At 38.3% G+C, this 15072-nt stretch overlaps 1 protein-coding gene across 3 annotated transcripts in view; it reads left to right on the forward strand.

Annotated features, from left to right (window-relative positions):
* The window catches only part of tln2b (talin 2b), a 96778-nt gene that overhangs the window by 47818 nt on the left and 33888 nt on the right, over window positions 1-15072 (forward strand). For all 3 annotated transcript variants that reach the window (XM_055028468.1, XM_055028475.1, XM_055028484.1), the window contains exons 10-21: window positions 1124-1279; window positions 3697-3798; window positions 3911-3987; window positions 6932-7115; window positions 7324-7437; window positions 7667-7775; window positions 8743-8951; window positions 9191-9289; window positions 10059-10226; window positions 10443-10737; window positions 11994-12160; window positions 12815-12943. In XM_055028468.1, coding sequence (XP_054884443.1) covers window positions 1124-1279; window positions 3697-3798; window positions 3911-3987; window positions 6932-7115; window positions 7324-7437; window positions 7667-7775; window positions 8743-8951; window positions 9191-9289; window positions 10059-10226; window positions 10443-10737; window positions 11994-12160; window positions 12815-12943 — 1809 coding nt within the window. The remainder of the gene's footprint in view (window positions 1-1123; window positions 1280-3696; window positions 3799-3910; window positions 3988-6931; window positions 7116-7323; window positions 7438-7666; window positions 7776-8742; window positions 8952-9190; window positions 9290-10058; window positions 10227-10442; window positions 10738-11993; window positions 12161-12814; window positions 12944-15072) is intronic.

Genomic DNA, 15072 nt, shown 5'->3' on the forward strand with positions numbered 1-15072 from the left:
CGTACGGCTGGGTTCAAGTAATTTTTCTGTATGCTGTGATGGAAACGTGTATGCACAAGCACTGCCTGTGTTCAAAGGGAAGAGGAAGTGATGGAGATTTCAAGACTGCTAAATAATTTACTCTCGCTGCACTCAGCTGTTGATGTTTGCAAAAGAAAAAGCGCAGCCCTGGCATTGTTGGAGTGTTTTTCTGGAACCTGCCATTTCTCATCTGTGAGTCTTTAATCACTGCAGTTTTTTGGAGGCAAAAGCTTTGTATTGCTGTAAACACACAAACACAAAGAGGGAAAAAAATTACAGTTCCCGAAAGTAATTGCATTCATTCGGTTGTGTGTGCTAACTGTAGGTTTGCTGCAGTCATGTGTGCTGGTGTGTATGCTGTAATGCCTTAATTGCATTTACTTGCTCAGGCATGTTAATCTAAATGACACAATAAATCATCTTTACACTTTAAATTAGAAGGGAACTGTTTGAATGAAGCCTTGAAAATGATGATGTTTAAATAATAGAACCTGAAACAATCAACGCTTGCATAAATATGGAAAGGACACTGGCATAATGTTATCTGCCCTTGAGTTTAAGGGTCCTCCAAATAAGACGTGTTCTGTGTTTGTGCTATTGTCTAAAGTTCTGACCCTGTGATAAAGTGAAACAAAAGTTTTCCTCTTTCTATATACATATATAGCACATATATAAATAAATATGACCTTTGGCATCTCCACCACAATGCTAATTTTTTCATCTTCTGCACCTCTGAAGGGCAGTTAGGTTTATGCTCAGTGTTTGAAGTGAGCTGTGATAGATTTTTAGTGGGCAGTAGAGCTGGTTGAGGCTCCATGCTGCTGTGCTGACAGTGACTTAAACCTTTGGAGACCCTGTTCAATAAAGCAGCAGTTAAACAAGCCAGAGCAGTTCGGGTCACTTTGCAGTTTCCCTCCCCCACTTCAACCATTTGAAGCTTAGAGCCACAGACCCAAGATCAGTATTACAGTAGCAGCAGCTGAATGGCACCAGTATTTTTGCATTTTTACCTTGCATGAATCATCTGTGTAGGTGTCTAGCTATGAGTTGTTGGGTTTTTTTTTTCTCTTTTTTCTTTTGACTTATGTTTTCCTTTTGACAGGAAAAGATGAAGGGTAAAAATAAGCTGGTCCCAAGACTGCTGGGGATAACCAAAGAGTCAGTGATGCGAGTGGATGAGAAGACGAAGGATGTGGTACAGGAATGGCCCCTGACAACAGTCAAAAGATGGGCAGCCTCCCCGAAGAGTTTTACATTGGTACAGTGGGACTGACTGTGCAAGTCCTCAGCACTATTTTCAGACTGCTCCTAATCTTAAACAGTGGGGGAAATAAAAAGAAACACCAATGCTTTTCTCTGTAGATATACTTAAAATGGCCTGTTGGTGTGGAATTTACATTACATGTCTGTAACAACCCATGTAATCTAGGTGAACAAACACAATCAGGCAAATTTGATTGGGAATTTTGTGAAAGAAAGTGAAATGATACAGGGAATAAGTGCAGTGCTAATTATATCAGCTGCTTTAGTCCTTTGAAAAGGTTTCTCATCACCAAAGTATTGCTCAAGAAGCATTACAATCACTGTAATGGTACAGTGATTGTACCATTAAAAACACTTATAATTCTGACCTTTTTGCAGACATACATCAGTCAAACCAAGAATGTTGAAAAAGTCTTGGTAATGGTGTGATTGAGCTACAATAACTTTATGCACTGCAGATGATGATCCTGCGGTTGCTAAGCTATGTCCAAATCCAATGTTTATGACTATGAAACTATTATGTTGACATGGTTATTTAGAAGCAAGTCAATAAATGTCAAAATAATGCAGTTTAAAAATAAATGTTCTCATTTTGCCAGCTTAGAACATTTATCCTGTTAAGCTAAATATGAACTTCCCTATCTTAGTGCACATTGGTAATGTTGATTTAGGCATCTCCCAGAAGTCAGTGGTATACTTGTTTGAAACACTATTATCATGTTCAACACTCTTTCATTATCACAACTTGATGACATCAGGGTGGGGTGAGTTCTCTGTCCTGCTCTAAATGTAGTGTTCAGTTAGAGAAAGTCAATCAGATGACAGATAATGATGGAATGACTACAGGGGAATGATGCAGACTCTAAAACACAAAAACTCTCATGCAAAGGGATACAGTCTTAAACAATATCCTTTAAACCTCTGAATGCTCCAAGAAAAATAATCAAGAACCTTTTCCAAGAACTAACAGCATGAGAAAGTACAGTTTTTTACATGTAAACAGTAACTGTTCCTTTCAATGGCAGTGGTCTCTTTGCCCACTCATTGCACAATACTCCACTGCCAAAGGAAAAACATGTTAAACTGTGTTTGAATAACATTCTCCCAGTCACTCAGTGACTGGGAGAATATATTCTATTTAAATGAAGTAACTTTTAACTCTTCAGATGTCATTGCGACACCATTTTTGGAGAGCGAATAGAACAGCACGAGTCACAAAATACAATGCCAACAGTGCAGTGTGGAGATGAGAACCTCATAATCAGGAGAGCAGTTTTTTTCAGACATAGTAAAGACAGACTGAATGTAATTAAAGACAAAATGTAGTAAGGTTTCAAAAAATTCTTTATTGGAATCTGAAAAAAATTAAACAAGGGTCGATTTTTCAGCAGAACTTTGATCTCAAACAACAATCCATGGAAACTCTATAAAGGTTTCAGAGAAATAAAATATGCTGCTAGCTCGAATGCAATTGAAAGTGTACAGACAGATTTGAAGTTCAGACTCCATAGTAGAGGATTCCAGAATCTTTGAAAATAGTTTGTGTTGAGGAGTTGGCCAAAATCCCACTTAAGCAGCGCATACCCAAAATCCCAGCTGAAGGTGTCAGTAACAAATTTTTGGTATTGAATAAACTTCATGTGTTCGATACCTAATCTATTTTTACACACATTTATAAGGTCATCTAAATTTGTTAAAATAATTGAACAATTGTCTGATGTGAACTCCATATTACCACTCCCATTTGAAATTTACTTCTCAATTTCTCGTTTTCTCTGTTTTATACATACATTTAAACGCACAGTGGTATTGCATTATATTCTACAAGATATACTAAAATGTAATACTTCAACAATGCTAGACAGCTATTATCTTGGAGTTAACAATAAGCTAAAGGGAGATAATGAGCAGAATTTAGATGTATTATATATCTAAAAACCGGTTTTATTTTAAACCTTATAGTTGTTTTCTTTCGCTTAGACCAGTCATTCCCACTTTTAGCATCTGGATGGGCTTAGTTCATTGAAAGATTAATATAAAATGCACATTTAAAAAACAACAAAAAGAGAACTCCTAAGGTATGTTTGCCAGCATTCATTTAAAATAAAAATACTAACTCTTGTGTTTCTACTGCATGCTTTGAAGTAAGAACTTCTCAGATTCACTACATATCACATAAAATCAACTCTTTGGAGACATAGGATGCTCTACAGAAGCCAGTCTTTTTCCTTGAGAGTCGGAAATGATGAAAGTACTGCCAAATTTATTCAGACCTTAACCCTCAGTGATGCATTTTTTTAATCTGAACACATTTACACACTTCCTTCCTCCAGTTGAAGCTAAATTATTTTGTATTAAGACAGATGACAGTACACAGGAGCATAATAACACTGTTTTTCTTGTTTTAAAAAGGATTTTGGAGAATATCAGGAAAGTTACTATTCTGTCCAGACGACAGAAGGCGAACAGATATCCCAGCTTATTGCAGGATACATCGACATCATTCTTAAAAAGGTAAGAGCACAAAAAAGGAAGCATTATTTAAATCACTGCAACATTACTGTGAATTCAAGGAATCTCTTTGAACAATCAACAATGTTGTTGCTCTTCTGTCTTCCCAATGCAGAAGCAGAGTAAGGACCGATTTGGCCTTGAGGGAGATGAGGAATCCACAATGCTGGAGGAATCTGTTTCCCCAAAGAAGTAAGTACTGGTTGTACTAATCGCTGTAGATGCTGACCATTCTTTTGTGCAAACATGCTGTATTGTGGTGATTCTTGATGGATTTGTGTTTTACTGCTTAATTACCTGTGTATTTATATTTGTAAAAAGAGAGATAAGTCAGAATTAAACACAATCACAGCCCTATGGATTTCAAGATAGTTCTATGAAATGTGTTCTTTCTGTTTATTAGTAGGAAGTCTGTCAGATTAAGACCGTTTAAGTATTACGTGATGGACAAAATAAGCTGCATCAATGGTAAGTTAAGAAATAAAACATAAATGATGTTATTACTGCTAGTTTATTAGACCAGTCATTCCCACTTTTAGCATATGATCCACTTGCACTAACCCCAGCCACAAATTGTTAAAGTAGATAAATAGTCTTAATAAATTAATAGCATAGATTTATAAAAATCATCTCATCTTGGTGTTTTGCATAACCAAGAGTAGGATCCTAACTGTAGTTGAGCCACTGAAATAAAAGCATGTTTTATTCTGTATTTAGGCTCTATCTCTTCTCATTTTACTTGCAGAACTCTCACACACTTTGGAAAAGGTAGAATAGAAAAAAATTGAGTGTGTACTTTTTTTCTACTCACCTTTTCTTTCATCATTCTGTCTCTTCTACCTGAGGAGAAAATTAGGATGCTACATATAAATGGATTGTTGAGTAAAACATTACTTATTTAGGATGTGCTTTTTTCCAAGCGTGAACGTTAAATGACAAATATTCACATCTCTGTGAAATCATTTTCTGTAGCTGGTTTAAAAAAAGTTGCTAAATGGTGCCACATTTTTATGAGTAATGGATGAATATACATCTTGGTCTTATCTACATTGTGAAAAGTCTCATCTCCCTGCAGTCCTCTCCTCCTGTTGGGAGGCATAGAAGCATAAACAATGAAGACATCCATGTTTAGTAAGATTGATTTCGGGGTCAAACGCACAAGGATGGTGTAGACAGGAGGCAAGGAAAAGCTTCACTGGAATAGTGAGACAATTTATCTCTACATTTGGCTATATGGTCTCCTACAGAACTGGAGTGTGAATGAGAAGTGGAGATTGAAAAATGTGTTATCAGTGGAAATTCACATGGCTCCTGCTGAAACTACTCTCTGATCAAATATGCTGTCATATTTCCCCATGTGCATGCGCCAGCTGACTCATGTTGAGGTTTCCATTGCAAAAACATAATTGATGCATTTCGAAACAAGCTGTAATTAACCAATGGAGTTGGGAGCATCTGCTGAGTTGGACATGAAAACCTGTTTTTCTGCAGTACTCTCTCTGTTGAGGCCTGCTCATTGTGAGAATGATTGTTGGTGCGTGACCATTATTGTGCACTAATTATCATTTTATATGTTTTCTGGTCTAAATCAGTCTCTGGAATATTATTATCAAAAACATTAGCATATTCATTTGATTGAACTCCATTGACTGCTTAAGTATTTATTTCCCTTTACATTTTCCACATTTCACACAGCTACAATATTTAATGCATTTTATTGGGATTTTATGTGATGAACAAACATGAAATATTTTATTATTGTGAAGTGGAAAGAAAAAAGATCCATATGGTGGTGTATTTGTTTACAACCCATTTTATTTTGATTCCCGTTAATACAATGTAGTGCAGCTAATTGTCTTTACAAGTCAACAGTCCTGTGAGGGTTTGTTAGAAAACAGTGAGCAAACAGCATTGTAAGAAAGAAAAAAATAAACAACTGACATGGTTGACAGGTCAGTTAAAAGAGAAAGAAAACAATTTCACATGGGTGAAATATATGTGAGTGAAGAGGAGCATTGGAAAAATGTCATATTTAGTATTCACAGCAGTGGCATGACAAATAAAATTTGTGCTTTTATTTGAGCAGTAGCCCATCTCCTTTGCACTCAAGGAGCTTGGAAAGGGGAAAGGAGCCAGCCGCTGAGAGGGAAGCCTTTATCCCCTGCAGGATATAGCGGCAGAATGCAGCAATACATAACGCCTGAATAGTTTGGTTTTCCTTCCCGACTCTCCCTATTGCAAAATCTTCTAGCAGTGCCAATTCTGGGTGATGGATGCAGCAGGTCAGAGTTTGCATGGGGGACCACAAATTCTCCCACCAAATTTGTTTTCTATATAACACAACCTTTGTGTGGAAAGTGAAGTATACCAGTTTCAGGCCCCATTTCACCTTAAAAATGAGACCGCTTGGCTTTTGGCGAATCAAAGTCTTTGTTCAAAAAAAGTCAGTTGCAGTTCAGACCCAGCCATGAAAATGACACAGCAAACTTGTGGATGAAGGCACTCTATTTGGTTGAGACCAAGTAGAACTTTTTGACTTATATGACAAAAAGTCATATAAGTCAAAAAAAACTTGGATAAACCAAGTATATTCTGAAAGATGATGGTGGTGGAAACAACATTATTATTTAAAAATGTTCTACTTTCTTTTTTCTTTAGCTATATGAACTACATTGTTGTGGTCCATAGTGTATCCCTGAGAGATGTTGATTATTTAGCTAAACTGATCATAAAATGGTGAAGAGCAGGACTCAAATGCATGGAAGATGCAGGCTGGTGAAAATAAACAATTTCACTCAGGCAAGCATGATACAAAAGGAACGGAACCAGAATATAAACACAAGAAATGCTAAGTTACAGAACAAAAGCACAAGGGATCATAAAACTAAGGAATGAAATGTAAATGTGAAAAACAAAGGCTGACAAATCGTAATACAAAGCAAAAACACAAAATCAAAGTCCCAAACATTATGACAACAACAGTTTGGATTAAATTAGAAAAAAAAAAAACACCAACAATGGATAATTGCTAACTATGTTTCCACTTCTAACTTCTGCCTGTGTCTACATTTTAAATCAACTTTACACTGAAAAATTATGTCAATAACCTATTTTTTTTTCTAAATGTACTTTTCAGGTCCACAATTTTGCAACAGCAATATAATAGGGTTGGTCGTGTGGAACATGGGTCAGTGGCTCTTCCTGGCATTATACGCTCTGGCTCCATTGGTGGCCCTGATAACTACAGTGTGGGTACAATGCCTTCTGCCCAGCAGCAAATCACCACAGGACAGATGCACAGAGGACACATGCCTCCACTGGTGAGTAGGACAACACGCCTTTACATCTTTTGTTCTTTAAGTCCAGAAGAAACAAAACATCATTTGGAAGATGCAAACATTTTTCCAGGTTTGATGTGATTTGACTATTTAGGACAATGATTCAGCAGCTCTTTACTGGAAGATGCACAGAAAGCCCTGATTTTATTCCACAAAATATGCTTTGTATGTGTTGTGTGTCTGCTATCAGAGTCTAGCCCAGCAGGCTCTAATGGGAACCATTAACAGCAGCATGAAGGCTGTTCAGCAGGCGCAGGCCGACCTGGGACAAGTAGATAATCTGCCTCCACTGGGCCATGACTTGGTGAGTTACACCATATTCATTTCTCGGTTTTGAAGTGTACATTGGGGTTCAGAGAGGATGTTTATTTTTGCTTCTCTTGCTTTATGCCCATTTTTAAGAATAATTAGATTTTAGAGCAGTCTGTAAACATTCATGATATTTTCTTTGCTTGCCGTGGGCTTGAAGTAGAGTGATCAAAAATCTCCAACTGTGATGAATATCTAAGACTCTTATTTTCCTCCTCCAAAAGGCATCCAGGGTCTGGGTTCAGAACAAAGTGGATGAATCAAAACATGAAATCCATTCTCAGGTTGATGCCATCACTGCTGGAACAGCTTCTGTGGTCAATCTCACAGCAGGTGAGTTCCCTGGAAAATACTAAGCTTTAAAGGAGCTCCATTCAGTTATTTTTACTTTTTATTAAATAGTCACATTATACCATTCTACCTGGGCAAATTCTTCAAGATAAGAATTAATGAATGTTTTTTATTACAACTGGCTCAGGGTCATAACAAAAATGGGAGACCATGCTGTGCTTAAGGTGCAGAAAAAAAAAATTAACTACAATGGAATATGAATTTCAGTAGCAGTGGCGCAATCCAAATGCTTGCATGTGTGGTATGTGTATATATGGAAATGTTGAGATGCAAAAACGACAAAATCAAATGTGCATGAGAAGAGGCGTTGAGGCCTGGCAGCAGAGCGCCACACACGTCAGGAGGCAGAATGGACTCCAAGGGCAACAACAAAGGTGGAAATGGGCAGATCTACGTATTTTGTGCTCTGAATTAACAGAGCACAAAATACTCCTCTGTGGAGGCCACACCTGCACAGAGGAGGAGCACAAACACCTGCAGCAAAACTCAAAAAGCCTAGCGCTGTAATATTTCTTAGGTCCATTTTGATCAGTGAATGGGTAATGGTTTAGTTTCCTCTATTGCTATTCTGTTTCTGCTAATGAATACATCTTAATACATCTGCTCTGAAGCTCATCTCTCCCAGCTGCCCCGTGTTCTTTGGTACAATGCCAGTTTCCAGTTTTAATCTAACCTTGCCATAAGGCAGGGTTAGATTGCCAGGAGGCTCCCCTCACTCACTATCAAATTCAAAGTTTTTTTTCTTCACAGCTACTTGCTTTATTAGTTCCTTATCTCCATTGAGCCATTTCAAACAGGCTCTAATCATGACACTGATGTGTGTGTAAAAGCAAATGACACATGAGCTGCCCTGTGGCGAACAGAGCCAATGCTGCAGCAGTAAATTAAGATGCACAACAAAGGCACAGGTTGATTTTTGGTTGATTTGGCGGTCATATCTCCGCTGCAGGTGAGCCTACAGAGACCGACTACACAGCAGTCGGCTGCGCCATCACTACCATATCCTCCAACCTCACGGAAATGTCCAAGGGCGTGAAGCTTCTTGCAGCACTGATGGAAGATGAAGTGGGAGGCGGACACAAGCTCATGGGTGCCGCCAGAATGTTGGCAGGAGCAGTGTCAGATCTGCTCAGGTCCGTGGAGCCTGCTGCCGGCGAGGTGAGGCACCCAGTGATTACTGCGCTGTTTTGAGAAGCTCAGCTGCAATCCCACACAATTTACACATACACAAAATGCTGATCTGCTAATTTTAACAATTTCCCAGAGAAGATGCAAGTAGGAAGGTTATTTTTTTGCCAGGAAGGGATGTTTGATCCTGTTTTAGCTCACACTGGAGTGTTTTCTGTGGGAACTGGCCAGCCGCGTGTAATGAATGTGCTGATGTCACCCTCGTGCAGCCGAGACAGACGGTGCTGACTGCAGCAGGAAGCATTGGACAAGCCAGTGGGGATCTGCTCCGTCACATGGGGGAGGGCGAGACTGATGAGAAGTTCCAGGTTGGACGCCTCCCACTCACTGTTTCCATGGCTGTGTCGGCCAAACAGGAAGACACACACACCCATATTCTCTGGCCCCCTTTAAAAATGTCAATACACTCTTATGTAATTACTTCAGGCTTTATTGTTGGCCTGCCACTTTAAAACAAAGCATCAGATGGAGTGCTTTTAAAGTAGAAAGATTACACAGTGTTTAAGCCTTGTAGTATTTAGCCTGTCCCTGTTGCTGCTTTGTGTATTTGACATAGAAATTTATGTTCTTACAACACCCTCCTCAGTTTCAATGTCTCCTTTGAAAAAAAAAAAAATCAAAGCAAAAACAAATGACATTTCTCATCAATCTTAAGCCAGCAAGTTTCTGTTCAATTAAGACTTTCTCTTTGTGATAGAGAAATTAACTAACTTTAAGTGATGATGTTTGATCAAACTGTTACTGCTTAGCTATGGTGTTTTCTTTGATAAGGAAATGACAATCAGCCAATTTCAGCCTATTACAAGTCAGGGTCCATCAAGTTGCAATACATCTGAACCTGAATTCAGCTGTGCACCTTTATTTAATCATACTGACAGAATATAGTTTGATAGTTTGATAGTATGCCTCATTCTTCTTTTGTGCGTCGAGTCTTGCTTCTTGTACATTACTTATGCACAAGTCACATTATATCAGTTGAACAAAATGAACTGCAAACATTTACTTTCCTGCTCCCTTCAGTCACACGCACACAGCTGTGCTCTGTTTCTGTGAAGGACACTGATTAATATGTTGCAGGACACTCTGATGAATCTGGCCAAAGCGGTGGCCAATGCAGCTGCTATGTTAGTCCTGAAGGCCAAGAATGTGGCCCAGGTGGCCGAGGACACCATACTGCAGAACCGAGTGATTGCAGCTGCCACTCAGTGTGCCCTGTCTACCTCCCAATTGGTTGCATGCACCAAGGTAAACACTTTGATTAAAAAAAAATGTTTTCACTTTGCAGACTTGCAGACAGATAATTTTTACCTGATACAAAAATAAAAACGCTTAATTTCCAAGCTTCCACAATATGCTTGTCTGGATGATGGAAGAATAACTGTAGTTTCCTGCTTCAGTGTAAAATCGATGTTGGATGTCTTGATTTGTCTGAGCTGCTGCCAGCCTCTGTGTGTGGTGCAGGTGGTAAGCCCAACCATCAGCTCGCCGGTTTGTCAGGAGCAGCTTGTCGAGGCCGGGAAGCTGGTGGACCGATCGGTGGAGACCTGCGTCAAAGCTTGCCGCTTGGCCAGCAGCGACAGCGAGCTGCTGAAACAAGTTGCAGCTGCAGCTGGTGTGGTCAGCCAGGCCCTGAGTGACCTCCTTCAACACGTCCGCCACTATGCCAGCTGCGGGGAGCCCATCGGACGCTATGACCAAGCCACAGACACAATTATGAATGTGACTGAAAATATTTTCACTTCCATGGGCGATGCAGGTGAGTAGCAACAGCCGTGCTGAAGGAAATGAACTGATTCTTGCAGAGTAGTCTATTTGGCTCGAGTTAATATGTTTTGACTGTGTTGTGAGACTCTAAAAACATTATCTGCAAATGATCATGAAAAAAAAAAATCCTCAGTGGATGTTCAAAGCTCAGGTTGTGTTTTGATTTGAGTCAACAGACTGAAGTATTTTTAAAGTGAGTCAAATTCCCGAGGGCTTGTAGTAGCCATGTCATCCTAAACCACTACAAAGTTCTGAGTCTGGTTTCAATCAGAAACTGGGAGTCTTTGGCATTCAAAGGAAACACATGACTTGAGCATTGGTTTGAAAGGTCAAGCGTTTTTCTTCAATAAATCAACTTTTTGAAATCCTGCTAAAGACAAGAGAGGCATTTTAGCGCTAAGAGGACAGGTTGATGCCATACGATTTCACATGTTGGTTGTAGAGCAGCTAGACATCTACAGCGGTTTACTGGGTGAGTTATTCAGAGCATGAGGTGGGAGTTTCGGAAATGCAGCTTTTAATAGCAGACATGTGGGGAGGTTTTACATAGATCCCACAGATTTATTTTTCTGTCGGAGCAGATGATGGATTAGAAACATTCTGCCACACGAGGACATAAAAGTGAAAGTAATATGAACATAAAAACTATTAGGCAAAATGACGTTTCTCATTTTATAACTAGAATAAAATTTCATTTAAAATATTCTTTAATTTTTAGGTGTAAATAAATAACAACAAAACCTAAAGATACAAAATACACATTTATGACATGGATAAATGTTATGTTTTTTGTCAAACTTCTTATGTATGTCAGATTTGTTGTATTTTGATTTTTTTAAAAATATTATTTTTAAATGTCAAGTTATACACATCAAAACATGTAAAAATGTTTAAAAATAATTAGAAACTGTTCCCTAATATTTACCAGCTATTCTGTTTATGCATATAAAAACATATAAAAAAATTATTTTTGAGCCTGATCTCATTTGTTTGTGAGAGTTTTACTGTTTTTATTTATACAGATGTCAGTTTAAATTAGCACATGTTGGAAGATGCAGCAATAATAATCCATCTCTGAATTGATACAGATTAATGATGCTTTAGCTTTGGAAATCCATGAAAATTTCTTTGTCACAGAAAATCTTTATTTTTGTTTCCTAATTAGATCCTAAAACATCTAACATGTCAACACCTCATTCCAACAGATTACATACTAATGTAGACGGGGGGTTTTTTTGGTCCGAACAGGTGAGATGGTGCGTCAGGCTCGCGTGCTGGCCCAAGCTACCTCGGATTTGGTCAATGCCATGAGGTCAGATGCAGAGGCAGAAGTGGATGTCGACAACTCCAAGAAACTTCTTGCTGCAGCCAAACTCCTGGCGGATGCCACAGCTCGGATGGTGGAGGCTGCAAAGGTGAGTCATTGGTTCTTAAATGTTTTCTCATATTCTAAAACATTTAACATTAGTTTATTATTATCATCATTATTATTATTATTATTATTATTATTATTATTATTATATTATTGTTGTTGTTGTTGTTGTTGTTAGCTTTTCTGCTCTTTATTTAAATTGTTATTAGTAAAAAATCAGAAATGTGGTTTTGAGATAACTTAAAAACATAACTGTTGAAAGTCTGTACTTCTTTATATTAATAGCTTCTGTCCGATTTTACATCCAATATGAAAGTATGCAGAATCAGTGTCTGTTAATGAGCCTCTGGCGCCGTCGAGAAGGATATTATCTGGGCGAAATACCCATGCAATAGACGAGCAGCGTGTAGCTCGTTAAGATGTTTTTGATCTGTGGCACATTAATCACCACATCACTGCCATTATCAAAGAGGAACTGAGGATCTTGCACTGACGGTTTCCTTGGAAACTGAAAGAAGATGAAGTTAAATGTTTCTTTGCATTTATCATACAACACGGGCAGCGCAGTCAGAGTTGTTAAACTTAATATTCAAAAGGTGCTGGTGCTCATATTGTTTTCTGGATCTACAACTTGCATCACAACAGTGTGTGCATTTGCAGAAATATGCATAATTGCGGGGCGCTTTTTTGCCCTCAGGGGGCAGCCGCGTATCCAGAGAATGAGGACCAGCAGCAGAGATTAAGGGAGGCAGCCGAGGGGTTACGGGTTGCCACTAATGCCGCAGCTCAAAACGCCATAAAGAAAAAACTAGTCAATCGACTGGAGGTGAGTCAGAACTATTATTTTTCCCCCCCCTTAATTCAGCCATCAAACCTTAATCATCCATCTTCATAATTAAGCCACAGTGATATTGTCTCCCTCTTTGATATAAAACTCAGCGGAAGGTCACTTTTTTTTATTTGTCTGTGTTATGTCTTTTTATCACCACAGAGATCTGAAAATCCTACTAATGGAGTGAAGGAACTATCTGTATTAAGATCTGTGTTTAGCCCTCACAATCAGTTTGCCCTCTAATGACTACCGCCCCTCTGCTCTGCAGCACCCAATGTTCAATTTCCCAGGCACATAAACTATTCATTACCCAGGGGCTGGAATCAGCCTGCTATCAGACAGGAATCTCAGCCTGATTCCTTGCATCAGATGGTCACAGTAATGGTGCTAATGGTCACCTCCATCACAGCCGCATGTAAGCTAGTCGAGGAGAATATTATTAATCTCCGAGTGTGCTTGTAACAATTATCTGTGAAACATTCAGGCAGCTCTGGAGCCCTCAGTTTTGTACTGTCAAGATAAAATGAATGCCTCAGTGGCTGTGGAGATTTGAGTATTATGTTTAGAATGCTATGCAAAATAAAATAAACAGCACATTCAAGTGTACTATTATCATTACTTAGGACAGTGGTGTCAAATTGATTTTCATTTTGGGCCACATCAAGTTTATGAATGTCCTCAAACAGTGGCAGATTGTTTGAATAAAACAATTTGAACAGTTGTCAACTAACTGTTCAAATAAAGTAGTTTTCTCTGCATTTGATGAGTATTTCTTGAAACATATTCATATCTAACATATTTTCACATTGTTGTAATTTGACAGAATGCAAATAAAACTACTTTGATTTGACTGATAAAATAATATTTAAGCCCACGACTGTTAGCTTGAAGTGCTATTTCCATTTTAATTCATCCAGCAAACCTTCACCATCCGTCTTCCATTACTGGAGTCATTCATTGTACCAAAGCTGCTTCGAGTAACTCTAATGTTCTTTTTGTAATGACACGTTGCGTTCCTTAAATCGGTTATATTTTATTGTTCTTGGCTCCTCAGTCACCCAAAAAGATTTTTCTCTTTCAACCAACCATCTTTTAAAAGCTGCTCATGTTTGCATTCTCATTCATCATCGACATAATATCATAGTAAGAACAGAAGAACAGGCTTTCAGCCATTTGTTTTTAGGTTTGGATGATTACATACCAAATATCTTAAATTAAATTTTAATAAGTCACTGTGCAGGTTTGTAATTATTGTAGATTCTCCACAGAGAATTAGCTATAATCTCTCATCTACAGAGGTTCAAAGTTCTACATGCAGCCTCATATATATGTGCATTCTGTCACATCTAATGATAGGATAAAGGTTTCTTAGCAAATTGCAGAAAAAATTACTCTTCTTTTTCAGTGCTTAACTGGCTTCTGGTTTAATTCTAGATTAATCTTTTACCCCTGTTCTTTTAAAATATTGGTAATTTGAAATATTTTCCTGGCACAGACATTATATATAATCTATAATTTTTCAATAACTGAAAAATTACTGAGGCCATTCTAGATGCCTAATGACAGACTGGTTTATTACTTAACTAGTTTTATGCGTATTTTGGTTTACTATGCTATTGGAACATCCAGCTGTACCCATTTTTCAATCATTTTTTTCTTGTTTTGAGTTAGAGATGAAGAACTTGGAAGTCATCCTCTTTCTTCATTATTGAACTCACTGCTGCAGATCTTGCCGGTACAGTCCTAGTCCCGCCCAGACAGATTTATTTTCCATTAGCAAGTCAGGCGCTGCTCTGCCTGGCTGTTCTCAAATTTCCGTATGTACATCGGAGGTAGTACTAGCTGGTCCAAGCCTGGTACTGTCTTGTGCGAAATTCTGTTTCTTCTGTGTCGGGAGCACGCACTGCAGCCAGAGAAGTGGATCCAACCATTTTCACAGCGCTTCTGATCAATTTCTCGGTAAAACGACTCACATAATCATGTCAAGGTTGCAACTTTCACTTTAATTGACAAGTGCTGTTCAAAAGCAGCAACAACAAAACTGTAAAATAAATAAATAAATATACCTGGCCTTATGTGAGGTTCTTTTTACACAGTTTCTTTGTTTGTTTTTTTTGTCTTTT

The sequence above is a fragment of the Poeciliopsis prolifica genome, unplaced genomic scaffold (assembly GCF_027474105.1).
Source record: "Poeciliopsis prolifica strain line A6 unplaced genomic scaffold, Auburn_PproV2 SCAFFOLD001, whole genome shotgun sequence".
Lineage (NCBI taxonomy): Eukaryota > Metazoa > Chordata > Actinopteri > Cyprinodontiformes > Poeciliidae > Poeciliopsis > Poeciliopsis prolifica.